This window comes from Clinocottus analis, unplaced genomic scaffold (genome assembly GCF_023055335.1).
Source record: "Clinocottus analis isolate CAN_PGR_092001 unplaced genomic scaffold, fCliAna1.0.p SCAF_16, whole genome shotgun sequence".
Taxonomy (NCBI): domain Eukaryota; kingdom Metazoa; phylum Chordata; class Actinopteri; order Perciformes; family Cottidae; genus Clinocottus; species Clinocottus analis.
The window spans coordinates 8,132,274-8,158,058 of NW_027175887.1; the positions used below are offsets into that span (position 1 = coordinate 8,132,274).

Sequence of the window (25,785 nt, forward strand, 5' to 3'; positions counted from 1 at the left end):
GAACGAATATATTTGTGCAAAGGCTGGCTTAGCTTCTTCAAAATGATGTTCTTGTCTGAAGGTCCAAACATCTATTCACCCTCAGGCTTTAATTACTGTGTGAGGATAATGAGTCAAATCAAATCAGTTCTCTCTCTCTTGCTCTTAATTTGTATGGAGCTTCTATTATGAAGGCAACCACTTCAGACCCTCACACCAGCTGCCCTGGAGTGACACCAGCCCCCCTCCTCACCCTCTCCCGCTCTCTCTGTGTTTGAGTGAGTGTGTGTAGGTGTGTGTGTGTGTGTTTGTGCATGTGTGAGGGACTTCCGTCTCCTGCACACCGCCATGTCTGTGCATATCCACTCATGCAATTATCACATTGGCTCATATCACTATCAGTATGTGGGACAATTGGTAACCATGTCTCGCGGTTGACAGGTATTAACACAGTTTTATATACCACGGGGGATGAGTCATAGCCTCGCAGTGTGGGATTAGATCCACCTATACATATGGCTGCTGCTGAAGACACTTTGTCATCCAGCTATTATGATTCTGACAGGCACGACTAAATGGCCACGTGTGAGTCTGTGTGCATCTGTCTGTGTGTGTGTGTGTGTGTGTGTGTGTGTGTGTGTGTGTATGTGTGTGTATGTGTGTGTTGGCTGAAGAGACCCTGAAACCTTAATGGATTCCTGCAGAGTGAAGGACAATCGTAGCCCATGGCCAGTCCAAGCTTATCCTCTGCTCATCTCATCTCAACTCAGCTCAGAGCCAGCCACGGCTCCAGCTAGGCCTCAGGCCATCTGGATGACACACAACCACGTACACACACACACACACACACACACACACACACTCTCTCTCTCTCTCTCTCTCTCTCTCTCTCTCTCTCTCTCTCTCTCTCTCTCTCTCTCTCTCTCTCTCTCTCTCTCTCTCTCTCTCTCTCTCTCTCTAATACACACAGGCAGTTGGTCCCTGAAGTTAAGTCCCACGCTTGTTTGTGAATACGCCATTCAAGAATCTCTTCGCAAATCAACATGTAAGGTACATCCCTGCTGTATTTACACGGTGAATTCCACCTTAAACCTGGAACATGTCAAACAGTGTAGGTGTGAAATATGATACAATATGCCGAAAGTAGAGAATTGCAGTGGTGGCAGAAATAGGCTGTAGTTACGGTGGCTCCTGTCACCATTCAAGTATTCTAACTCAATAATGAGTGTGCTCAATTATGACTAAATTTATACAGTAACAGTTGGGCCAGAAAAAGAAATGTCTGGAAAAGTTAAGGGATTTAGGTTCATGCATTACAATCTGTGTGAAGTTGGACTGGATTCTTTTCCAATGTTTACATTGATTCAATATTGTCAACATGTTTAGTTTGAGCCTTACCACACTTGGCATAATACTCAGCAAGCTAGAAGCAATATACCAGACATAACAGTCATGGTAACAAGCTGGAATTATCTGCACAAACACAAGCTGAGCAGCATAACTATCAGCAATGCAATGGCCTATTATTGATCTAAAACAGTGCAAAAATGATGTTATTAACACACCCCTGTTCTAAGTCAACCAACAGCCAAGAAAATAAATGATCTCCTCCTTGGGTTGTTTTGCCCAAGAGCTGAGCCCTTCCACTGAAGTATTAGCGTTCATTGGTGTCACAGATGGCCCTGAATGGCCAGAAATAGTGACCATATCAAGTGTGTTTTGTATATAAAGTACGTTTAACGTGTGGTGTGCCGCCTTTGATAGGGGCTAAGTGGAATGAGCATGATCACTCCTGGTGGTCCGCTTCAGTTTAACACTCCTCTTGGCTCACTCTGTGGTTCTAATAGCTGGCCAGCTGTACGCTGCTGTGTACTTACACCACAGGGTAGTTAGGAGAACAAGGCCACACACTGACACTCTGCGTTGCAATCCCACTGTGACACCAAGACTGTGCATGCATGCAAGTATGTGTGCGCTTAACTGTGAGCGTGCACACTCACCTGCCCAGTAGGTCGGCCTATGTGCTAATTTGCTTGTGTGGGTTTTTTGCATTGGTGTGTGGATTTGTTTGTCTGGCCTCGCCTGCTGTTTGCATCTCTGCATGCTTTAATTAGTATGCGTTTATGCATCTCGGCCTTTGTGATTTGGCACTGGCACTGCATGCTGGCGAGGCATAAAAAGATTTGAAGTCGGCCTGTGCTAGTCATTCAGCCTTAATGGCGTTAGTTACACAACTGAACTCAAGTCCCTGCTGCATAAATGGGTGGCATTTAGAAATATGAGGAAGTCCGATGGCAGTGAATCATGTAGCACACCGCTGCAGAGCATGTCGGGGATGACTGACATTGACATTGACCCAGATGGGCACTGCTCCTGAATGGACAGCAGCTGAAACCTAAGCAGCGCTAGCTCAGTGTCAGGGAGTGAAAACAGCCCCGCTCTGTGGGTTTCAGCGCTAACAGAAGTGGGAGAGAGGGGCTGACTCAGTGCCCTCGTCTGCTGCTGAGTCCGTCTGGCAAGGGGAAATGCTGTGCAGCGAGAGCCTCGGTGCATACAGAACTTCTAAATTCCAACCTGCTTAAGTGGCACATGAACTGCTCTGTTTAGATATGACAGCATGCCCCCTATCAGCTTACTATGTGTCATGTCCTCCCCACTGACGAAGGAAAGCAGAGCCCAGTCAAAGACCTCTACTCCTTCAGGACAGCGGACAGCACCTAACAGTCTTTGATGCAGCAGTCATTTTCCCCCAAAGAAGTTTTGTCAGTTCAGGACCATGGACAGCAGCTCTCACAGTCGCTGGCACGAGTCTCAGCACAGAGAAACACTACCAGATGACTCACTCTGTCTCTACTTCTATTCTGTTTCTGTGCCCCTGTCTCCACCTGTGCTGGAAAGGAAGCCGGCAGCCATTTTGTCATTTCTGTGTCTGTGTGTGTGTGTGTGTGTGTGTGTGTGTGTGTGTGTGTGTGTGTGTGTGTGTGTGTGCGTGCGTGTGTGTATGTGTGGCTGAATAAAGAGAAGTTGGATAGGTATGCAGTTATGGAGAGAGCTGGATAGACAACAAGTGTCTCTCTCAGTGCCTCTTTGCAGCCCTCTTTCATGCCTCTCAGCTTGGCTCAGCGATTAACCCTGAATACCTCACCGTCCCAGCTGACCCATCTCCACATAGAGCCCCGCTGCTGGTCACAGCGGTGCATTGACATGCCTCTCAGATGGCTGATTAACAGCAGCGGCTGTGCAAATGGTGTACACACCAGAGGTGAAGGTGTACAGAGACACTAATTCTCTTTCTTCGCTGCCTCTAGCCTGACTTCCTCTCTTACTCGGAGTGAATGCTAACGTGCTGCTCCGACACCCCACCGAGGTGATGGAATAGACTTTAAGGATGCTGGGAGAGATACACATTTCCTTTTTGGTGTGGGGCTGAGTGTGATAAGCAGCTGCTGGGATGTGTGTAGGAGTTTGTTAATATATGAAACTCTCAGTTTGTTTCACAAGTGCAATCTTATTGGAGAAGTTGGTGTGGCTGCAAATCCCTCATGCCAATATGTGATCTGTGATGTTCCAATGTGAAAACTAGATTACGAGGCTATGCATCAACACTGGTGAAACGTTACTGCTCAGTGAAGGCGAGTCGATAATAGCTAATTTGTGTTTTACATGAGGACATTGGGAACCACTTTCATTCCACCTACTCTTGTCAAATACTACACATCATATTTACAATGTGGTCGAATAATAAAGTGCCTCCTAAAAGTATTAAGGTTCATTGAATTATCAATAACTTTGTCTCTCTCCCTTTTTCCACTCCAGCTCTGAGCCGGTCAATGATGCCCTTCGGCTTGATGCGTCGAGAGCTGGCGTGTGAAGGCTACCCGATCGAGCTGCGCTGCCCTGGAAGTGATGTCATCATGATTGAGACGGCCAACTACGGCCGCACCGATGACAAGATCTGTGACGCGGACCCCTTCCAGATGGAGAATGTGCAGTGCTACCTGCCCGACGCCTTCAAGATAATGTCACAGAGGTAACTATTGATCTGTTTGGATCAGTCAGACTTTGCTATTGGCCAAAGAAACAAGATACTCTCACAACATAATCCCTCCAGAATTTCCTGCTTTTCCTCCTGAGGTGTTGATGTCTGTGTGAAATACTGAAGTCAGCACCCGCTACGTCTTGGCGAGACGTGCATGCCTAAGGTGGTTTATTAAGTGTGTGTGTGTGTGTATGTGAATGCGTATGTTCTGGATTGTTGCGGGAGTGTTTGTTGGGCTTCCTACAGCTGCTCACTGTGTTTGCGCTCAGCATCTGCTTCCTCTGAGCTCAGATCAATGGAAACCCTCTCCCAGCTATCCATCACGCATGTAATGGAGGCACAGGGTGCTAGCGAGGAAGAGAGCGAGGGGGGGGAGGGAAGTGACAACGGGAGGCGTGGAGTGGAGCATGGAGGGGGTAAAGAAGGAAGAGAGACTGATAGAAATGATGGGATGATAAAGTGAGTTCAGCAGAGATTTGAGATATGAAGGGAGTAAGAGAGAGAGCACAGGGGAGAAATGCTAAAAGCTGGATAGAGAAGGATTAAGGGATGAGAATGAGTGAGCACATGTGTGTGGATGTGTATCTTTTCATCTGGGTGTCTCTGGGTGTGCAAACGTGAGAAGGCATGCAGTGATGCGGTTTAGATGTAGGTATTATGTGCATATGAATGTTTTCCTTGTGCATGTGGCGGTGGAGTATTTGCCTGAGCCCCTCACGTCCTTCCCTCTTCTCTCACCTCTAATTGCTCCCACTCACAATCCCCCAGGAGAGGAGCCTCTTACGTCACTCGCCCTCTCGCTGCCTCTTACCTCCCTCCTTCCTTCTCTCTATCCTTCATCCCTCTCCTTTCCCTCACCGTCCCTCCCTCTTCGTTTCCCACCTCCCCTCGGGTGCAGCTGTCACATGATCTAGTCTAGTGTGAAATTACTCCCTTCCCTACCGTTCTCCTCATCTTTCAGAGCCTGAAGATGTTTTTTTTGCACTCGCTCCTCTTTGTCTTTCTTACAATGGCACTCGTCATTTGTTTTCTTTTATCACTTACTTCCTCCACTCTCTCTCTCTCTCTCTCTCTCTCTCTCTCTCTCTCTCTCTCTCTCTCTCTCTCTCTCTTCCTTCCCCCATCTGTCTCCTCTCACAGGTGTAATAACCGCACCCAGTGTGTGGTGGTAGCGGGGTCGGATGTGTTCCCAGATCCCTGTCCAGGGACCTACAAGTACCTGGAGATCCAGTACGAGTGTGTTCCCTACAGTGAGTACTGAGACCCTGTCACCCTCCCCCACCTCCCCAACCCCCTCACCCCATTCACCCAACCCCCTCCCCCAACCTGAATCTCCCATCCCCTGTTCAACCCCCGAAAACCCTCGTCAAATGGCGTTCTCACACTTACACGTGCATACATGCTCTCTTTGGCTTTTTTCCCGACACAAGCACAACAAAACACGACAGACGATCATTCTCACCTGCTTTCTCTCTCTCTTACGCTGTGCTTCTCTCTCTCTCTCTCTCTCTCTCTCACTCTCACTCTCACTCTCACTCACTCTCTCGCTCTCTCTCTCTCTCTCTTTTCTTTCTCTCTCACACACTTACAATGCACAGAAACACAGAAACACACATGCACGCACTCGCACAGAACGCTAAACCTTTTTTCTTTATCGACAGAGCAACGCAACAGTCGCTGAGAGGGATTTTCACATGGGGGAAGGAAACAAAGGGTCCGATGCACTTCACACAGACCCACTGCAAACGTGGGGTCATCCCTTAACGCAACAGTGTAACACATACCGCCCCGCACTCACACACTGATTGCCAGGGGCATGTCACTGCCTTTATCAGGTGCCAAACACCTTTGCTGTCCCTCTGATTTCCAATAAAAATAAAAATTAGTCGCTGTGAGATTCGGAGGCGGGAGGTGGGAGGGGAGGAGGGGGGGGTCATTGTGTGTGTGCTAAACCTCATAATAGGAATGTTAGCACAAACAGAAAAGAGTTTATTTTTGTCCACATGACCTGGCTGACTTCCACTCGGCGCTCCATGGCATGTGTGACACACACACAGGTCTACCGCACACTTGCAAAAAGGGGGAACACAGTTGATCTCATTCTTCCTCCCTCTTACTCGTCTTCCCCAGAGCAAGCATACACACACAAACCAAAGCACACAGCCAAGGAAGCAGACACACAAAGATTATATGGCGTTGTGTTGATCCTCATTCATGTGAAAATCTCCGCTCAGTCTCCCCTCCTCCCTTTCATGTATTATTACTCTCAGCATTGATCCCCTCACTGTGCAGGAACACCTGGCTGGAAGGGAGGGGCACCAGACAGAAGCATAATTGGGGTGCAGGAAGGGGTGCAAGGACAATTAAGGGTGTTGGGGTGGTGTGAAACTGTGCGACACGGGTCTTCTAGTGGGGAGGGGACTGTTTGATTGATCGGGGTGGGGATATGGGGTGATTCTCTCTGCTTTTTCCTCAGGCACAGATGTTGTGGCGAGCCATGGGTTTGGAGTCGTCGCCAAGCCGTTAACCTCCTTTCCTCTCTTCTTACTCTTCATCTCATTTCTTCTCTCAGAGGTCTCCCTCTCTCCCTCACCCTTATTTTCTCTTTGTGCTTTTCTCTATTTCACCTCTTATCTGCACTTTAAGTCTTTAATCTTTATCCATCAACCCCCAATTCTGTCATTATTCTTCAATTTATACTCTCTGTCCATCTAACTGTGACACTTGTCATTCTATTCAGTCTCTTCTGCTGTCTCTGTCATTTGTTTTCTTTTACAGGTGGAGCAAATATTCAAATATCCAACCATCCAGCTTGGATGGAGAGGCTCGCAGAAACTCAGGGACATCCAAACACCTCTCTCAGTCGTTGCCCTTGCTCTGCTCTGTGCCTTTGTGTCCTTGGTTTACCTTTTGAGAGTCTTTGTTGAGTCAGGTTGCAGCCACAGTCACAGATAAGAAGTTCGTTGAGTTTCTTCCCATTGGGGATTTTTTTTCTGGTGAGAATCTTTTCTTTACTGCAACCCAAGTGGCAACAAGTGTTCTTCTCAAGTCTCCTCTGGCCTCTATACTTGTCTTTCAGTTGATCTTAGCTGCAGTCAGACTGACCCTCTCCAGGTGCCTGACTTGGTTGTTAGCCATCTGGAAGTTCTGTGCTGTCGCTTAGTGTCCTGTATTGTAAAGTCCACGAAGGGCCAAGGCAGCATTGTGTAGTTGCACCTTTCTTTTTCTCTTCATGCATTTTAACCTTGTTTTCTTCTCCCTCTGACTGCACAAGGGAGCTTGCTTTCTCTCTCTCTGCGAGGCAATCAAAGGGATGATTAAATAGCTGCTGACTTGCATTTTCCCCCCGCCCTGTTTGCAAAAAAACACACTCATGATTGAGTCTGAAGTATGGCGCAGCTTAGAAAATTGGAAGCTGATCCCTCTATGATGAAAAGTCCTGCCTGTCTGAGGTGACAAAGAAGAGCCAATTACCCCTGTCCTCTGTCACTCTCCTCCGCGGGAGAGGCACGACTCCGCTACACTAACTCACACACCCAGAAAGAGCATGCACGCGTATACACACAACTTACACCACGGGCTGCTCCACGTGCTTGTTCTCATTTGACAAAGTAAATACGACCTAACTCAGAGCTGGAACTGTTCGTCCCAAAACCTAGTCACCGTCGCACCACACGCCACTCAACTCGGCCACTTTTAATTACTAGGAGAGGGGGCGCGTTGCTCTCCTCAGTTCTGCCTCAGCAGAGATTTGTCAAGATTAATTGAATTTGCTGCTGCTAATCGCTCTGGTAATGCCCCATCGTTCACGTCTGGCTGGGAACGCTGGGCACTCTGGCATCACCCAAGGCCGTCGCATGTTTTTCATCGGTTGTCTCGACAAAGAAGGTGAACAAAAGAGAGATGATTTGTTGAGGTTGTGTGTCATAGCAGCTGAGATGTTGTGCAGCCACGTTGACGACTGTGTGTGATGTTAGCGCCTGACAGGGTCCTCTATGTGCGTGTCACACAGGCGCCACGTTACCAGTCACCTGGAACGGCGAGGTGACAGCCAGAGCCGAGCTGACACGCAAACACAAACACACACAGACACACATCGCTGTCAGCTGAGCTGAAACAAGGGTCCGGAACGTGTGTGGTTTTTGCAGCGCGTGGGATTGCCTTGGCAAAATACAACATCCGCCAACAAGTCAAATCATATCTCATCGAGCCAAAAAGCCCTGCGAGGCCTCCCCGCCACAAAGCATTGTTTTTTGCCAGCCAGAACAGAGCAAGACAAAACGGCTCAACAAGAACTCTCATTTTGCACTGTCACAGCCTGCTGTAGACTTCTGGGTAACATTAAGACATCACAGATCCACGCACACAGCTGCGGTGTTTATTTACTGCAGTGGAAACCATACACTGCAGTCTTATAGCACAGATGTAAACTGAGTCAAAGTAAATCTACCCGGCAAGAGAACTCCACCTGTCCCCCCACCCTCCTACCCGCCCCCGCCCTCCTCCTCCGGGACACAGTGCTACATCATTATTGACTCCTAATGCTCTCCACTCGGGCCATCCATGCTCGCCATGCCAGAGCCATTAGACTTAGTGTGGTGCCTCTGCTACTTCATCAGCTGTGATTTCTCTTGCTGATATGCACAGTGCAGGTAGCTGAAGAGCTGCCTGTGAAAATGCCTACCGAGGAGGCTGTGCAGTAGAGATTCTGCAGAAGTAACTCCATATTCTGCACTTTTACATTCATATCGCGTGGCTCTGCCACTGTTTCACTTCATGGAAAAGATTCGTCACCACAAATGTATTCAGCGCTGCCTATTCATTATGAAACATCGCTTTCTGGACATTAAGCCGCTGGAAATATTAGTTGACTTGTTGGGTAGAGTTTGTCGGTAGAAGGAATAATGGCATTGTAATATGAAGTTTTTAGGGGAAGAAAAATAAACACGTTGATGTGGCTTCTAAATGCTTGGTGGATGAGAAGCAGGCGGCTTTGCTCAGGCCGTGGAAAGGGATGAATCTTTACCATGAAAGATTTAAAGGGAGAGAAGGAGAAAAGAAGAAGGGAGAGGACGGAAGAAGCTGGAGAGGACACACTATCTCTCAGCACTGTGAAAGAGACAGATGAGGCTGAAGATGTCCTGGAGTACAACAGTGTGTGTGTGTGTGTGTGTGTGTGTGTGTGTGTGTGTGTGTGCTTGAGAGAGTGTGTGCGTGTGTGCTTGAGAGAGTGTGTTTCTAGCTGTACTCATTAGTGTGGGAGTAATTGATAGGGTTGTAGAGAGCGCTGAGCAGAGTGATTAAGGGGAGAGAGGGCAGTGGCTTATTTCTCAAAAGGGCCCTGAAAAAGAAATGCTGAATGAATCAGACAAACAACCAAGGTGGCCTTAAACTAACCTCCTGCTCACTGTGAGGACAGTTTGATGAGTTTCTGTCTCTTTTCTCTGTGTTTGTGTGTGTGTGTGTGTGTCTTCGGGTACGTGTGATGATCTTGTGTGCGTGTGTGCTTCGTGTCTATTTTTCAGGTCGACCAAGAGCAGAAGAAGTGAAGTCCACGGTCTTCCACCAATATTTGTCTTCTCCTTTCCTGCAGTATCAAAGACATGTTCTTTCTTTTTTTTCATTCCTTCTTTCCTCTCTCTTTCTCTTCACACGTCACTGCTGTGCATCACACATATCATTTGCCTCCTGTTCAGGGAAACATACTTAGTAGTCCATTCATGAAATTTAGAAAACACATTTTTGAGGACACTTGCATGAAGTGGACAAGCTCTGATGTCAGTAGTCACATCTATGAAAAAGCTCCCTATGTTTGAGCTCTGCTGAATCCTGAATCCCCACCCAGAGAGGATGAAAGCAGGATGCTCTCTGGTTTGTCTCCCACCCCCCTGATCTTAGAGCTAATGATTGCACTCGCAGTTGGTGGCGGGGATGAAATGCTTTCTTGCCCCCTGCCCCAGCTTCACAGGACTCTCATCCATAGCTTTGTCGTGTTTACTCCTCTAGGGTGAACATGGCTTCCATTCCCCGGGTCTTCATGCCGGTTGTTTGTCCAGTTTGATCTTGGCACAAGATGATAAATGATCAGTGGTGCTGCTGATGCCGCCTCTGCCGTATCGCTGGCAAGATGCAAGGCCATCCCCCACACAGATCAGGCTACTGCAGCTAACACTCTCTTTTTTCCCTTTTTATTTTGCTCTCTATTTGTCTCTTTACATCTCTCTCTCTCTCTCTCTCTCTCTCTCTCTCTCTCTCTCTCTCTCTCTCTCTCTCTCTCTCTCTCTCTCTCGCTCTCTCTCTCTCTTCTTGTATTCCTTCTTCATGGGTTTGCCCTGCACGGTGTCGTGACAATTTCACAGGGCTCCCCTGGGACATCAGACTTCCCTCGACACGTACATGACAATCACGCCCGCAGCAGGGGTCCAGCAGCCACGTGCTTTTTGACGCGTGTCTTTCCCGAGAGACACGCCGATCCACTCTCGCACTGCTTGTGCCTCAGCAGACACAGACGAAAGAGGCGTGTGCCGCCACTGTGATGAGAAAGGCTGAGCTGAGATCCATGCCGGAGTCTCCAGTTGCTATAGCGGACCTCCCAGGACGAGGCAACTCAAGCAGGTGCCAAACAGCGTCATGGATTTGGAGGGAGTCACACCTTACCTGCTGTCAGCAGAGGCCTCGGTGTGACTCAACACACCAACCTATTGATTCGTGTGTGATGCGCCCGCTCTAGACATTGCTCTCATCTTTCTTTTGTCTCTCCCATCTTTTTTTTCCTCCCCCCACCCTCCTCGACTGTGTCTGTTAGTTTCTCTCTGTGTTTCTGAGACGTTCCACTCTGTCAAGCCCTCCCTTTCCCCTGTTGTTTGTTCTCTTTTTCTTTGATGAGCCAGCATCGGTCAGGCAAGCCAGCAGCTCCCCATTGATTGGACGGTCGATGGGTTGAGTGTTTTTGCTGGCTTCTATAGTGAGCATCCTAACTCTGTAAATTGAGCAAAGCCTAAAGCGTTGCTTTCTTCAGACCAAGGGGGCCGCTGTAATGTCAACACAGACTATACATTGAGAGAGAGGGATTCAACAATCCCGCCAAAGACAACTAGCCACAGACAGACATCCCCATCGCCACCTTCCCATCTACCATCGCCTCATCGCTTTCTCCACCTTTCATTCTTTGCTTGCTTCCACAGCTGAAGAGGACTACAACGCAAAGAGGCTCTCCCTCGGTTTCTCTCCAACAGGTTCCTGGAGCTGCACTTTTGGGGCGTAAGGGAAAGTGGGTGGGAGGTGGGGTCGAGAGTGTGTGGTTGGGGGAGGATTGTGTTGTTGGGGGATTATTGATAAAGCTGAAATGAAATGGAAATGGATTTAAACCCAGGTCAGGCCATTTCCCCCTCCTCATTTTCCATTTGAGCCATCCTTTCTCTGAGTAGCCAACCATAACACAGACAGATAACTTGCTTTAAAAAGAGAGCGTAAGAGAGAGAGAGAGTACGAGAGAGAAAGGACAGCGTTTTATTTAATCTCAATTTTCTCTTTTTTCCTGCACCTGTTTTTCTTTCGTTCTCTTCACTTTCCTTCTCTCTCTCTCTCTCTCTCTCTCTCTCTCTCTCTCTCTCTCTCTCTCTCTCTCTCTCTCTCTCTCCTGCTCTCTCGCTCTCTCTTTTCTTTACTGTCTTTCTCTTTTATCTTTCTATCTCCTTCTTTCTCCTTTTTCCGATGCTTGAATAGAAGTGGATCAAAAAGGTAAAGACCACAATGAACATAACAACCACAGCTCGCCCCTTCCTCCCTTCTCCTCCTCCCTTGTCTCCCTTCCTCCCCCCATATCCCCTCCTAACCCAGCACCTTGTGTTGTGGTCATGTTTGATGTTGATATCCTTCCCCTTTCTTTCTCGATCTCTAATCGCCTCCTCTGCCCTTTTTCTTTCTATCTCTCTTTAAACTATAACCAAAACTCTAAAATCCTTCTAGATTTCCTCCTTGGTTCTGATGACACCAGCCTGACCTGCACGCACGCACGCACGCACACACACACACACACACACACACACACACACACACACACACACACACACACACACACACACACACACACACACACACACAAAGGCATCATGGGGGGTCTATGAGAGATAAACGAGAGATTAACTTCATTCCTTTCTTGTGCCAAGTACATCTCAGCCTAAATTTACAGACCACATACGTTCATATCATCTCATGGACGGCAAATCTCTCCTCTCTTTTCCATGCCTTTCCAAAACTATCTCACATTGCCTCACATATACATGACAATTCACATTTCTCATTACATTTCTCAAGTATCTGTCAGCTCATTTTGCTATTGCGATTTATTTGTCCCTCCAGAGCTGAGAAAAAAACCACTCTCTCTCATTACCCAGCTGCTCCTTTTCTCTACACTGTATCCCCCTCACGGCTTTTTTTGGTTTCTCAGGGCCGATTCAAAGTTTGTTGTTGCTGTAATCTCGAAGCAAAACATTGTGTTAAGTTAACACAGTAACTGGCCAAAGTTGCTCTCAGTATCATTTCACAGTATCCCATTTCCAGGTGCCTCAGTGTACTTCTCTCATCCTGTCTTTCTCTTCCTTTTTCAATTAATCACACTTCCATCTAACTCCTTTTCTCTCACTGTCTCCTTACTTCTTATTTGTCTCTGTTTCTCATCCTCCTCTTCTCTTGCTCCTTCTCTCGCCTTCCTCTGATTGGTTTATCTCTCAGATCACATCTGGCCATCACAAGCAGCTGCAGGCTCCTTTGAGCATCTCTTACACTCCTCCTCCTTCTCCGCCTCCTCCTCCTTATCCCTCTCTTTCTACAGTTTGTCTCTGTTCTCTTTATTGCACATTCACTGTGAACCTGTGCCTCCCCCCACACCAGCCCCTCCCCCCCTCCTTCACATCAGTCAATTCCTCCTGTTTCCTTATGTGTTCGATGAGGCTCCGGAGGGGGAGGAGAGGGGACGGGATGGGGGAGGGAGGTGTATCCCCTGCAGGGAGTGCTCCAGCTTCTCATAATGGCCTGTCTGATACAGGCAGGCCTCGCCACAAGCACTCCTAAAGAGCCCCAATCAGCATGGCCAGGCACCCCAATCACTAGCTTCTTAAAGAGGAGAGATAGAGCTGACCCATAGCCAAGGTCACAGTGAGAGTAGTGGCCATCAGTGCTGGAGTCCCAATGAGCCTTAAGTCCCTCTCTCGGGTCCTCACCCTCCTCAACTCTCTCTGAACCCCCCTACTTACGTTTGTCTCAGCCTCAGCCATTTCCCTGTCTGGCCATGAGGCCAGACAGGGAAATGGATCCCTATGTTGGAGGAATTAACTCCTTCAGATAGAACATTAATGGTTTATGGTCCCCTTCGTCTGTTGTCGTGTCCATTTTCATTAACATTGTCTTAAATTTTTCCCCCACCGCAAGCAGCCATTTTAGCTTACTCCTCCTGCTTGCGGTGGAATAACAAACTACAAAACCATCCTCCTCCTCCCGCTCCACCTCACCCAACTAGTTATTTTTATTTACTACTCTCCCTCCCACTAACACTGAGATGAAAACCCCTCTCCTCTGTCTGCATTTACCTTAATCCATCCCTCCACTGCTGCTAAACACACTCCCTCTCTCTGTTTATGGCTGAATTAACATTCCAGACCTGTGTCTTGTCCGTGTCTGTCGAATTAATCCTCACTGATTGATTAGCTGATCGACAGATTTGGATTGGAATGACGTGTACCGTGCGGTGATGATGTTACATGCAGGAGATCCTGTTCAATGAATGTCCAATACTCTGTCAACCTACCTACTGTTAGGCTATTTTAAGACTATGTCAGCGTCAGCCGCCTCCCCTTCTTCCCATCACTCCCTCTGTCCCTTTTCTCACCCTTTTTGCTGACAGTCTAGCAGAGTGCACTACCCACATCATTACAGTATTTCATTTATCACTGCTGACAGGACCAAACTAGTGTCCGCTATATTTTTCTCACCTCCAGTCTGTTTGCTTCTAAAGAAAAAGGGGCACGACAAGGAGCGGGGGGAGGAGGGGAGGGGGGTTTACAAGGACAGAGCCATTGCTCACAAAAACAGCTCTCGACTTGTGATTTTTGGAAAAGTGAGAGGGAATGATTGAGAAACCGCTGCAATAGTGTGACAGGAAAGCACAAAGAGATATCGCCGCAAATGGAGAGCGAGAAGCAGAGCAGTCGCAATAGAGACGACGAGTCAGGCTGCATCGCCTCATTAGGGATGACCCACCACACACAAGCATAGTCATGTGACCGAGGCAGTGCAGACACCCTGTTTAGTGGCACAGGGAGATGGAAAAGAGTGTGGGGATTGACTGTACATGCAGCAGTCAGAGCACAGCATTGTTAGAACCGAAGAACAGGGAGGTGAGTGAGGCAGGTGGACATGAATATGAATCACAGCTTCTGGTTTCCGGACCTTTAGCACCTTCGGGAGGCCTGATTCAGATTAGGATCGTGTAGGGCGGTGGCAGGCTAGGCTAGGCAAACAGTCAGTAGTCTATATTGTACAACTCCCTCCCATGTCGCTTACTGTATCTGCAGCCATGTCCAGACCAAGTTTCCTGTCACTCAGTGTCAGCTTCCCTCCAACGCAGATAAGAATTTGCTTTCAATGGACGTTATCTCGAGCTGTTGCCAGCTTTTGGTCTCAGTGAAGGGTATTCTCTGGGGTGAATGTTTGGGTTGATAAAGGTGCCAGTTTGACACCTGCCTCTCCCACTGTCTGGACAGTGTGTGTGCGTGTGTGTGTGTGTGTGTGTGTGTGTGTGGTTATGTGTTTGTGTGTGCGCACATTGTCCGAGAGTTTGTGTGTGTGTGTGCTAAGGGAGTATGTGTACGTCTTTGCACGGCTGTTTGTCCTGTATTGTGTATTTACTCCCATGACTTGACCCCCTTTTATACTAAAAGGAAGCGGAAACACAATGGGAACCCCTTCTGTCGTTTCCCTTATTTATCTCTTTTCTCTCTCTCTCTCTCTCTCTCTCTCTCTCTCTCTCTCTCTCTCTCTCTCTCTCTCTGTCTCTCTCTCTCTCTTACTACGTATATGTCAATCCTCAGAAGATTAACTCACTCCTAATTCTCATTTCACAGGAAATAACCTATTTACTCTTTCTTACCTCATTCCTCTCTCGCTCTCTTCTTGTTTGCACACACAGAACACACTCAAATACTTTTCCACTCTTTTCTTTCCCTCTATCACTCTGTCTTACTGAACCGCACACAGGCATGCATGCACGTGCGCGCACACACACACGCGCACACACGCACACACAGTAAGGCACAGCTACACACTAATGGACTGACAAATGCACATCAACATACCATCAGGAGCCCACTGCACACCCATGCACACAAACTAACCTTAAAGCCCATTAACTGTCCAGCATGGACGCCATGCTCCACTCTGCCCCCTGCTGCCAACCTACTGCACCTGCCAGTAACAGGTGTGGGATTCAATTAGAGCAGCATGCTCTCAGCAGTCAGTCCTGTGAGCAGGCCATGGCTGTGAACTGGGCACAGGCTTGGGCCAGCACAGCTCTCAGATCCCTGTGGCAGAAAACAACAACAACAACAACAATAAAACAACCAAAGCACAAACAACCACGACGACGCCACTTTAGAAACAGCTGCCAACCATTGGCAGGGGGTATTTAGATCATCAAAGTCTTACATTAACCATCACCATGGCGCTGTCACATCAAACATAAAAACACCATGGATCGCAGAAGACAACCAAAATGAAAAGTCTATATTTAGCCTAAAGCTGTCAGTGCTCACTTTTAATTGCGTTACCAGTCGATCACAAATTGCAGCGAGACACTAATGGGAGATGTTTACTGTCATTTTCTGAAAAGTACTGGCGCTTTAATCATTTTATACTGCAGCCTCATATTGACAAGTAACAGCTGACCTGTGCCTGGGAAAGGGATTATGGAGATAAATAGTCAATTATTACACCAGTATTTCCCTATATGTGTGGCAGTAATTGGCATGCTAGAGTATGATAGCTACAGCCTGGGTTTTAATCCCTGATAAGGTAAGTTTCATTAGCCATCTGGCTAGTTTTTAGGGTGAAGGAGTGTTGTGTTTGCGCTGTCTAATGTCTTCACTGACTGCAAGATTTCTATCTGCTCCAAAACCGGAATTAATCTATTAATCTAACTATCTCACATAATCCCAGATGGCTCTTACTCCAGCTAACCTGCTCGAGCCAGACTAGGATAATGCCTAATCTCAAGATTTACGCCTAATGTCTAATGCCTATTGCCTAATACCTCATTCATACTGTGGTCATAATAGCCTTTTGTACTAGAGTCTCTACTGTTAGGTGAATTGCCTGCTCCAGCTTACCACTGCTGTAATCGCCATTCACAGCTAGCAGGAGAGCGAGAGAGAGAAAAAGAGAGAGAGAGAGCGAGAGAGAGAAGCGGACACAGAAAGAGCTGGTAAACAGGGAGGCAGCCGGGAAGGCTGGGCATCGCAGGTCAGAGTTAATGAAGCCCCCCTAGGCAGGGTTTGCAGGGTGTGAAGCGTGGCCACTGTTTCTGTTTGGCCTGTGTGTGTGCATGTATGTGTGTGTGGGAGTGTGTGTCCTCACGGCCTGCGTGTACAATACAGCCTGGAGGCCACTGATGAGCTCCTTTGACAGCGAGCCCACCCAACGCTCGGTTCATTATTATAAACCGAGGCCCGCTGATCGGCAGCCAGCAGGCTTCGTATGGGAGAGGAGGGTGAAAGAGGAGCATGTAGGAGGAAGAGGAGGCCAGTGACGTTTGGTCTATGCTGCGCCTTAGTGTTGTTGTGATGATGAGCCCAATAGAGTACAGACTGCTACCAATTTAGGACAGGGCTCGAAGGTTAGGTGCAATGATATATTGGGGGGAACACTGTGGCGGCTTTAATGTAGTGACAGTAAATTGTATTGCAGACAAGAACAACTATTTTGGTGCCGTGTTAGAAAGTAGTGCATTCTCGTCTTTTCCCCACACAGTACAGCCAGTCAAGACACAGAACATTATGCCTCTTCCTCTAAAGCTCCAGATCAAATCCTAAACTATTATTTTTGCCTATGAATATAAAATATAATCATATTTACAGAATTGTATCAGAAAACACTTGTACATTTGTTTGTTTTCTTCTATTGAGCAATGATATTTAAGGTTCCTCCATCAGTCCAGTGGCATATGCAGACAGCATGGAAGTGTTTCTGTCCTTTACTGTACTGTACTCAGGACTTGAGCTGGGATGAATCTACATTTTGGAGGAAATTTGGGCCAAAAGTACGCGATTAAATTGACAGCACATTTTGTGCAGCATGCAGTTCTTTGACAACATAAACATACACACAGCACAAAACGCTGACCTCTGACCTTCGTACAACCGCAGCAGCATCAGGGAATTCAACCCAGGCCAATGAGGTTATTTTAACATCACCGGTTAGCTAACGTTACAGAAACCGCGAGCCAGCCACTCAGCAGTAACAGATACAAATATTTAAATTGATATTAGCTTATCATTATTACAAATAACAAACCCATACAAGTACTTCAATTGTATGATTCAGATATAAACAAAAAATAAACATTACATGTTTGATGTTTCATTTATGTCGAGGGTCACTTTTTAACTAATGATGATGAAGTTAAAATAAATAAGGTATAACGATTTAAATCAAGGATGGGCCACAGTAATTTCTGGATGATTCCTGGATGACGGTGCTATCGTTAGCTCAGAGCCCTGACTGTATGACCAACATATCAGTCTCACTGTATCATAGCAACATATCAGTTGGAAGCCTAGCGTTCATATTAATAGTTACATTTCTTAGTTTGGACATCTTTTTCTGCGACTGTAGAGAACCGGCTTGCATGATTGTGTTTCTTTGTCCTTTATTCTACCTTGAGGCAGAGTGTTCCTGGCTTTGTTTATGGGTCACCTACATGCAGAGCCGCTGCATTGCTTTCTGCATGCTGTTTATTTCTCTATTTACAGTAGCATTGTACTTTTGGGGCAGTGTCCTACTTTTAGTGGTTGTTTGTTCCCCACCCCTTAGCTTTCTGCTCCGACAATATCACCCTTTACAGCCTTTATTTGAAATACTTTGAAGAACAACTTCTGTTTTTTGTTTTTTGCAGTGAACTCCTGCTGTGTTTTGATTAATACAAATGTCATATTTATTAGAATTAGCCCAGATGTGAGTCAAGGAATTCCTTGTTCGGCTGTCTAAAAGTGCCAGATTTAACCATTGCTCCCCCCATTATTTCATGCTCATATTTGCAAAGCAAACACCTCAGGCATTCCTGCTTTCATGGGAGCATTTTGCTTCAACAATGGAGCATGACAAGCTTCCTCCCTGTGAAGAGTTTGTATTCAGAGTGTTTGTTTATGCCTGAGCTTGATTAGATGCCTGTTTGGCTGCCGGTCTCAATCCCGGTTGGACACCCTCAGACAGAACAGGCTGATTCCTAAGTGGCCCAGCACCACAGATCACCAGCCACTAACAACAACAGCAGCACGACAGGCAGCGGAAACAGAAAGCTGGATTTCCAAAAGCCCGAAGCGGCTCCGTTTCTCTATTATGATTCTCCTCCTGCGTCAGAATCCATGCAATATTCAAGACAGTTTGAGCCCACATTGATCCATCACTCTAACAGTCACTGTGTGACAGCGTATGCATGCGTGTCAGCTTGTGCATGCATGTTTTGTCGTGTCGTGTGCATTGGGATAACGTGTGTGTGTGTGTGTGTGTGTGTGTGTGTGTGTGCGTGTAGGTGTGTGTGTGTGTTTGTATGCATCTGTGTGTGCTGTATGTCATGTGTGTCCTATTGCCCCTGCAATGTCCAATTAGTTCAGATATACGTTCAATCATGGGGTGACCAGCAGGTGTCTGGTTCTGTCGCAACCCCAGGATAGAAAGCCACATAAATAAGTTGGCAGAGGAGATGTGGGGACTCCTCAGCTGTTTTATTCTGTAGTGCCTCCAACCTCTCTCTTTCTCCCTCTCTCTCTCTCTCTCTCTCTCTCTCTCCCTCTCTCTCTCCCTCTCCCTCTCTCTCTCCCTCTCTCTCTCTGTGTGTTGCCGCAACGACTGTGACGTCAGAGTGCTGAGGATGCCAGCAGCTTTCCTCATATATCACCTGACGTGCCCAGTGTTCCCAGGGCATTCTCTCTCTGTCAGGCAGGGAGGGACACAGTGCGCCCGCCAGCCAATTTGCACCAGTCCCCAGTGGATGACCTCCACCTGCCTAAAGTAGACATCCTCTGTGTGTTCTTGTTTGGTATACAGATTGTGTGTCAGGGTTCCCATGTATTTTTGTGTGTGCATCTGTTTCTGTTGTTTGAAATGGGGGCTGTTGTTTGTGTCTGAATGTGTGTGTGGTGTGTGAAGCCAAGTTTCAGGTGTGGAGGAAGGGGAGGGCTGGCCAACCTCTCATCTTTACCCTGGGATGCTTTTTTCTTTGAGGCATTACTCTTGACTGAGAGCCAAATTTGAGTTCTAATAAAACAATCTGCACAATTACTGTTTTACCACCCAGAAGCAGAGCGAAGCCTTTGAAATAGAAAATGCACAATCGAATAAAAAGTAGGCCAAGATAAATTAAATTAAAGAATACAACTAAGCCGCGGCTGTAGCCAGAAATCTCCCATTTATCATAGTCAGATGCTTTCCGACCACAATGCTGATGTCCCACAAATGAGCCTTTATATGTTCCTTCATTTTAAATCAGATATTGTATCTCCACACTCTTTCCTCTAACAACCATTATCCTCCAACTCTTTGTCTCCTTTTCAATCCTCAACTTACATTATCTACTCACATCTTTGTTCTGTCTCCTATGTGTCTTTCTCTTCTGTTCTATATTTCATGGTCTTTGGCTATTTCCTGTGTCCTCTCTCCCTCCCCTGCCATCTCCATGATATCTTTCATTTATACAATGCCTTGTTTTCATTTTCTATTTCTTTTCCTTTTTTTCCCTTCTTCTGCTCCTCTCTGCTGCTACACGCCTCCCCTGCTCCAGTCTTTGTCTGTCCGGGTACGCTGCTGCGGGTTCAGGCGGCCAGCTCTTTGCAGGAGGCGGAGCACCAGGCGGGGGCGTGGTGTAAGGACCCGCTGCAGTCTGGGGACCGACTGTACGTCATGCCCTGGACCCCCTATCGAACTGACATGCTGTTTGAGTACGCTTCCTGGGAAGACTTCAAACAGAACCGAGCCACCACCACCTACAAGTGAGGGCGCCTCCCACTGTCCCGGATGATCAAGTAGCATCTGTTGCTGTATTGATTTATTGGCTTTTGATGTGGATATGGATGGTGATAGCAGAATGGTCCCACTGTGGTGTCAGCTTGCTCACAGTGTGGCCATCGTGTAGGATTGTGTCATGACAGTCATGTCGAGGCGATGAATTGACTTATTCTCCTCGGTGCCTGCCCCGCTCATGTGATTCTCTCTCAACAGGTTGCCCAACAGAGTTGACGGCACGGGGTTTGTGGTGTACGATGGTGCAGTGTTTTACAACAAAGAACGCACGCGAAACATTGTCAAGTATGACCTACGGACGCGCATCAAGAGCGGCGAGGCCATCATCACAAATGCCAACTACCACGACACCTCACCCTACCGCTGGGGAGGGAAGTCGGACATTGACCTGGCTGTGGATGAGAACGGCCTCTGGGTGATCTACGCCACTGAGGCGAACAATGGACGACTGGTAGTCAGCCAGGTGGGAGATCAGCGCTGCACAGAAAGGGATGAGATGTGGATTATGTCTAAATCTCATTTGACTAGTCAGGCGAAAGGTCATGTGTCACACGCGAATGACTTACTACTGAGATTACACAGGTGCTCTGACAAATGAGATGAAAAGAGTCACATGATTTGATATGCAAAAGGCTGGGCGTCATTTCTAATCCCCCTTGCATCCAAATATTTTGATATATGATATGTAGGTCCACAACTAGTTTCTTTATGGCTGCAAACATTGATTTAATGACTTATAATGTGACATATTCAGTATGGCTTCTCTCCGAGTTCTCTGATTTATTCCCACAGTCCAAAGACATGCAGTTTGGGTTAATTCATTACTCTAAATTGCCCGTAGGTGTAAATGTGAATGGTTGTCTGTTTCTATGTGTCAGTGTTGCAATAGCCTGAGGATAGGCTGTTAAAGATAATGGATGGATGAAAATAGGATATGTTTGTATAGAAATAGTTTCGAGTCCGTTTTAAACTAATCACATTTCTTTGCCTAGCTTACATGATGAACTCAAAACACGATCCATCTTTGTGAACTTCAGGACATTCAGATTTTTTTCTACAAGTTGGTTCTTTGTTTCTTTACAAATAAAACTACAATCAGCCAGCAAGTTTCCACACAAACAGAGTTTGAATTAATGTGTTGCTTGGATAGACAGGTCCCATTTATAATCACTATCTTTGACCTAACCATGAAATTGTTTTTCTAACTGTATAAGTTAAGCTTTTCATCTAAAATATCAAACTCTGCATGAGCTATGGGGGTGTAGAATAATGGAGCAACAAAGTAATAAATAAGGAAGTGATCACTTTCATCATCAAGGAATTTATTTTGGTTCTGGGGAGTTTTTTTCCTACTTAGAGTGCAACAAACACATTGAAATCTCTATTATTCCTCTGCACACAGTTTTAAGGTACAGTATATTGAGTTGAAGCAGCTTTGCATAAAGGCTAAGAAATCTCTTCTCCAAAGCTAAAGCTGAAGGTTTAATTACTTTTTGAATGTTTTTTGAAAGTGCTTATGAATCTAAACATTATTGTACAGAAGTAAGATGTGTGCTGCTTTGGGCTCATGTAAACATGAGTAATAATGAAAATGTTACATCAAATCATTTTCAAAGTTTAATAAACAAAAAACAGCACACATAGCAATAAAAAAGGATGTCAAAAAAATCTAACGCAAATAGACTTTTTTGTTATTTTAGTCTTTTATAATCTCTGCTAAGAAACTGAAGTAAAAAAGTAAAAGCCTGCACCAAAACAAAACAGCTTCTTCAAGCTTCCCAGTAGTCCATTATACAATAAGCCTTGGCCGACTTCAGCCTTTCCCTTTTTGCCCTCATAGGTGAACCCTTACACCCTGCGTTTTGAAGGCACCTGGGAGACCAGCTTTGACAAGAGGGTGGCATCCAACGCCTTCATGGCGTGTGGTGTGCTTTACGCGGTGCGGTCCGTCTACCAGGACGATGACAGCGAGGCAGGCGGCGACCTGGTGATGTACGCCTACAATACGAACCGAGCCCGCGAGGAGCCTGTCAACATCCCTTTCCCCAACCCCTATCAGTACATCTCCTCTGTGGACTACAACCCTCGAGACAACCAGCTTTATGTCTGGAACAACTACAATGTGCTGCGCTACCCGCTGGAGTTTGGCCCACCGGACCCCACCACGGGTAAGAAGTGACCCCACTGAGAACACACAGAAACACAGTATGTGGAGAAGCACAGCAGCTGTGATCCAGACACCAACAGAGCACTTAATTTGTTACCCATGATGTCAGAGTCCCACTGGAATTCACAGCGCACATCGCTCATTCAGCACTGCAGATAACGGCGTCCCGTGACCCGCGGTGGCCGGACCATCAAGCGCCCCTCCCCCCAAATACAAATAGTCATTGTTTTCTAGATCTGGGCACAAAATGAAATAATAATGTAAAATGTAGGTCCCGTTTGACTCTAGAGGTTGTGATTCTACTTAGTACTGGATTATTTGGTGGACACCTTAAAGGTATCACGTACCAATACACAGTTCTTATCCTGCACGTGCAATGGCTGTATTTCTTTTGGGATTATTTTATTTTCATAGAAAATGAAATCTTGTTGAACCTTTATCAGTGTTTGGTAAAAAAAAAAAAAAGAAGCTTTTTGCTAAATCTGGGCTCATGCAGAATGTGTTTGTGACTGTTTCTTATCTGCCATTTGGGTTCCTCGGATATCAAATCATTATATTTCCATCCCCAGCCATAGTTACAGTAAAGAGCAGCCTCTCAGGTATGACTGCTATAGTGCTTCATATCAACTTCTCCATGTCATGGATAATGAAAAAGTAATTCTGAAACGATAAGCTGGAGGATAAAATGAGGACACCTCACTGCATTTTGGCAGTCCATCAATATAAAAGGGAGGTTTGGATGTATTGTAGGCCGAGATCTAAGCCGCATAAAGGCCCGTATAAAGCTCGAATTAGGCCCGGAGAGAGAAGAGGCAGACACACACAGGCAGCAACTTTCACTGTGCGTGCTCGCCTCTGCGTTTGATCAGCCAGGATTTTGTAGTTGTGATGTGCTGCTTTTATCTTCGCATTAGGTTTGGTTGTTAGTGATGGTGACTTCTCTGATACATTTGATCAATTATTTACTTCTCCCTGTCTTGAGATGATGCATCCCCCCCCCCCCCCGACCCCCTTCCCTCCACCGCCCCCCTCTGCCTTCTCTCATCTCTCTGGAAAGCAGGCTTTGAGAGGCTCAAAAAAGTATTTGTCACCCCAATTATTGTCAGGCCAACTTTTGAACTCAACTTCTGAGAGACATCTTTAATTCACATGCATGTGTCCTTCATTCTCTTGATATTTTGTGGCTTTGCTGTCAGGTTTCGATGCTCTCTAACAAATCCCTTACATCCTTTAATAACTCTCTGTCTCCCATTCTGGTTCTCATTCGTGGCCTCTAACTCGTCTGTTCTCTCTGCGCTACTCTTGGGTTACCTCAGGCCCTCTCACCACCTCCCAAGTGACCACCACTCCTGCAGCCAGGCCCTTAACCTCCAGTGCCAGCCCCTCTACCGCCCGCCCTCTGGCTCCCACCTCACGCCCAATCGGCTCCATCAACAAGCTCCCTGATCTTCGGCCAATCACAGCCACTGTGCCAGTCACCCGCCGGCCGCCTCACCCTCCTCAAGGCCCGGAGAACCATGTCTGTGAGGCCAAGCTGGTCCGCGGTGTCCGGTGGCCCACCACGCAGCGAGGAGAAACAGTAGACCGCCCGTGTCCCAAAGGGTCTCTAGGTGAGGACGTCTGTATGCGTGTATTTTTTAACTGCTGTGCATTTTTTCCTCTCCATTAAACAATCATCATCATGGTAGAGTGTACTCCCGCGGCATGTTCCCCGTGCATGTGGGTGTTTTGTGCCTGCGATACATCTCTCAACATGTGCCCAAGTGAACAGCATGTTTGTGCGCTCACAGTTGTTTTTTTCCACTGTTGTCCTCTTCCGTCCCCGCGTTGGTCCCACCAGCAGGCACAGTCCCCGAGGACTCGCAGATGAAAGCCCGTCCTCCACATATGAAAGTCTCATCTCCCACAGAAACAGAGCTGATTGGAAGTGGCAAATAATTAAATGAAAGGCTAGACAACACAGGCTTTACCTCCCTTCATGCTACTTTCTATACGTATAAACATGGAGCAATCAAAAGGACGCCTCCCTCCATCTCTCTCTCTCCTGTTTATCCTTTCTTTCGCTGTTTCTGTATGTTCTCTCTGTGAACGGCAGTAATGTTAAATTAGTAGCTGGCTTAATTGCCGCATCTTGGCAGAGCTCTCAAAGCCAATCTGTGGTCGATGGAGTAGAGTATAGAGGAAAGAGGAGGAAAAAAATCATTGGGAGAGAGAGAGCGAAATAGAGAGAGAAGAAGAAGGCAGTATGAAATGCAACGCCACATCTGCTCTGATCCGTCTACAACTGTGAGGCGTCGCTGCATTTTCTCTGTCATCTCTGCTCTTCCATTGTGCTTCTCTCTCTCTCTCTCTCTCTCTCTCTCTCTCTCTCTCTCTCTCTCTGTGTCTGTCTGTGGTCTCTCATCTCCTCGTTTCCCAGCCCTGTCTTTGTGACATGACGTTGGTTATTTGTTTTAGCAGCAGTATATAGACCCTTCTCTGGTTTTATCCCTACGTGGTGTCCTTTCTCTGAACCCACGGAACAAGAAAAACCAGGCTGGAAATGAGAGTCGGTTGAAGGTGCTTTACTTCAGGTGTTTTTATTTGACAGTGAGGTATAATACCTGATGTCTTTGGTGTTTGTGTGTCTATGTGCACACAATAAATGTCATGTGGCACGCCTGCATGTATTCCTTTTAAACCGTTTCTTTTAGCGCTTGCAGACACGCTGTCTTCTTCCTCCCTTTCTCTGCCTTACTTTCTCACTGCTCTACACTCCACTCCTGAACCATTTCCATTTGTGACCCATTTGTTGTCTACCTCCTTCCTCTTTTCTTACCTCTCATTTTCAAACACTTTGACTATTACATTTTTAAAATTCATTTCATTCCATTTTTTTCCGGCAAGGAAAATAATTCCATCGCACTTTTTCTGTGTGCTCATTCCTCTCCTACACACTTTCCTCTTCAATTGCAGAAACCTAACGCTTATTATCCCTCCATTACTTCCTGCTCCTCTGTTTCCTCCCCCTCTGCTCGTCTCCAGGCATCGCTTCGTTCCAGTGCATGGTGGAGCAGGTCATGTGGAACCCGCGAGGTCCTGACCTGAGTAACTGCACCTCCCCGTGGGTCAACCAGGTGGCCCAGAAGGTGAGACCTGGAGCCGTCCCCTCTGGCCACGGGTCTGTCCCCGTCCTCTGCCCCACCACCCCGACCCTCCTCCCTGTCCACCTCCACACACACATTAACATATCTCCAAGGCTGGCCTGATTAAAACACAGACTCTTCCAACTGGCCCTTCATTACGAGGCATTTGCTCTTGATACTTAATTAAC

General features: G+C 46.9%; 1 protein-coding gene across 1 annotated transcript in view; it reads left to right on the forward strand.

Moving 5' to 3' along the window:
- adgrl1a (adhesion G protein-coupled receptor L1a) overlaps nucleotides 1-25,785 on the forward strand; it is an 89,833-nt gene that overhangs the window by 45,519 nt on the left and 18,529 nt on the right. The window contains exons 3-9 of the mRNA XM_068579546.1: nucleotides 3,796-4,009; nucleotides 5,159-5,268; nucleotides 20,067-20,274; nucleotides 20,504-20,768; nucleotides 22,146-22,473; nucleotides 23,789-24,082; nucleotides 25,497-25,600. Coding sequence (XP_068435647.1) covers nucleotides 3,796-4,009; nucleotides 5,159-5,268; nucleotides 20,067-20,274; nucleotides 20,504-20,768; nucleotides 22,146-22,473; nucleotides 23,789-24,082; nucleotides 25,497-25,600 — 1,523 coding nt within the window. The remainder of the gene's footprint in view (nucleotides 1-3,795; nucleotides 4,010-5,158; nucleotides 5,269-20,066; nucleotides 20,275-20,503; nucleotides 20,769-22,145; nucleotides 22,474-23,788; nucleotides 24,083-25,496; nucleotides 25,601-25,785) is intronic.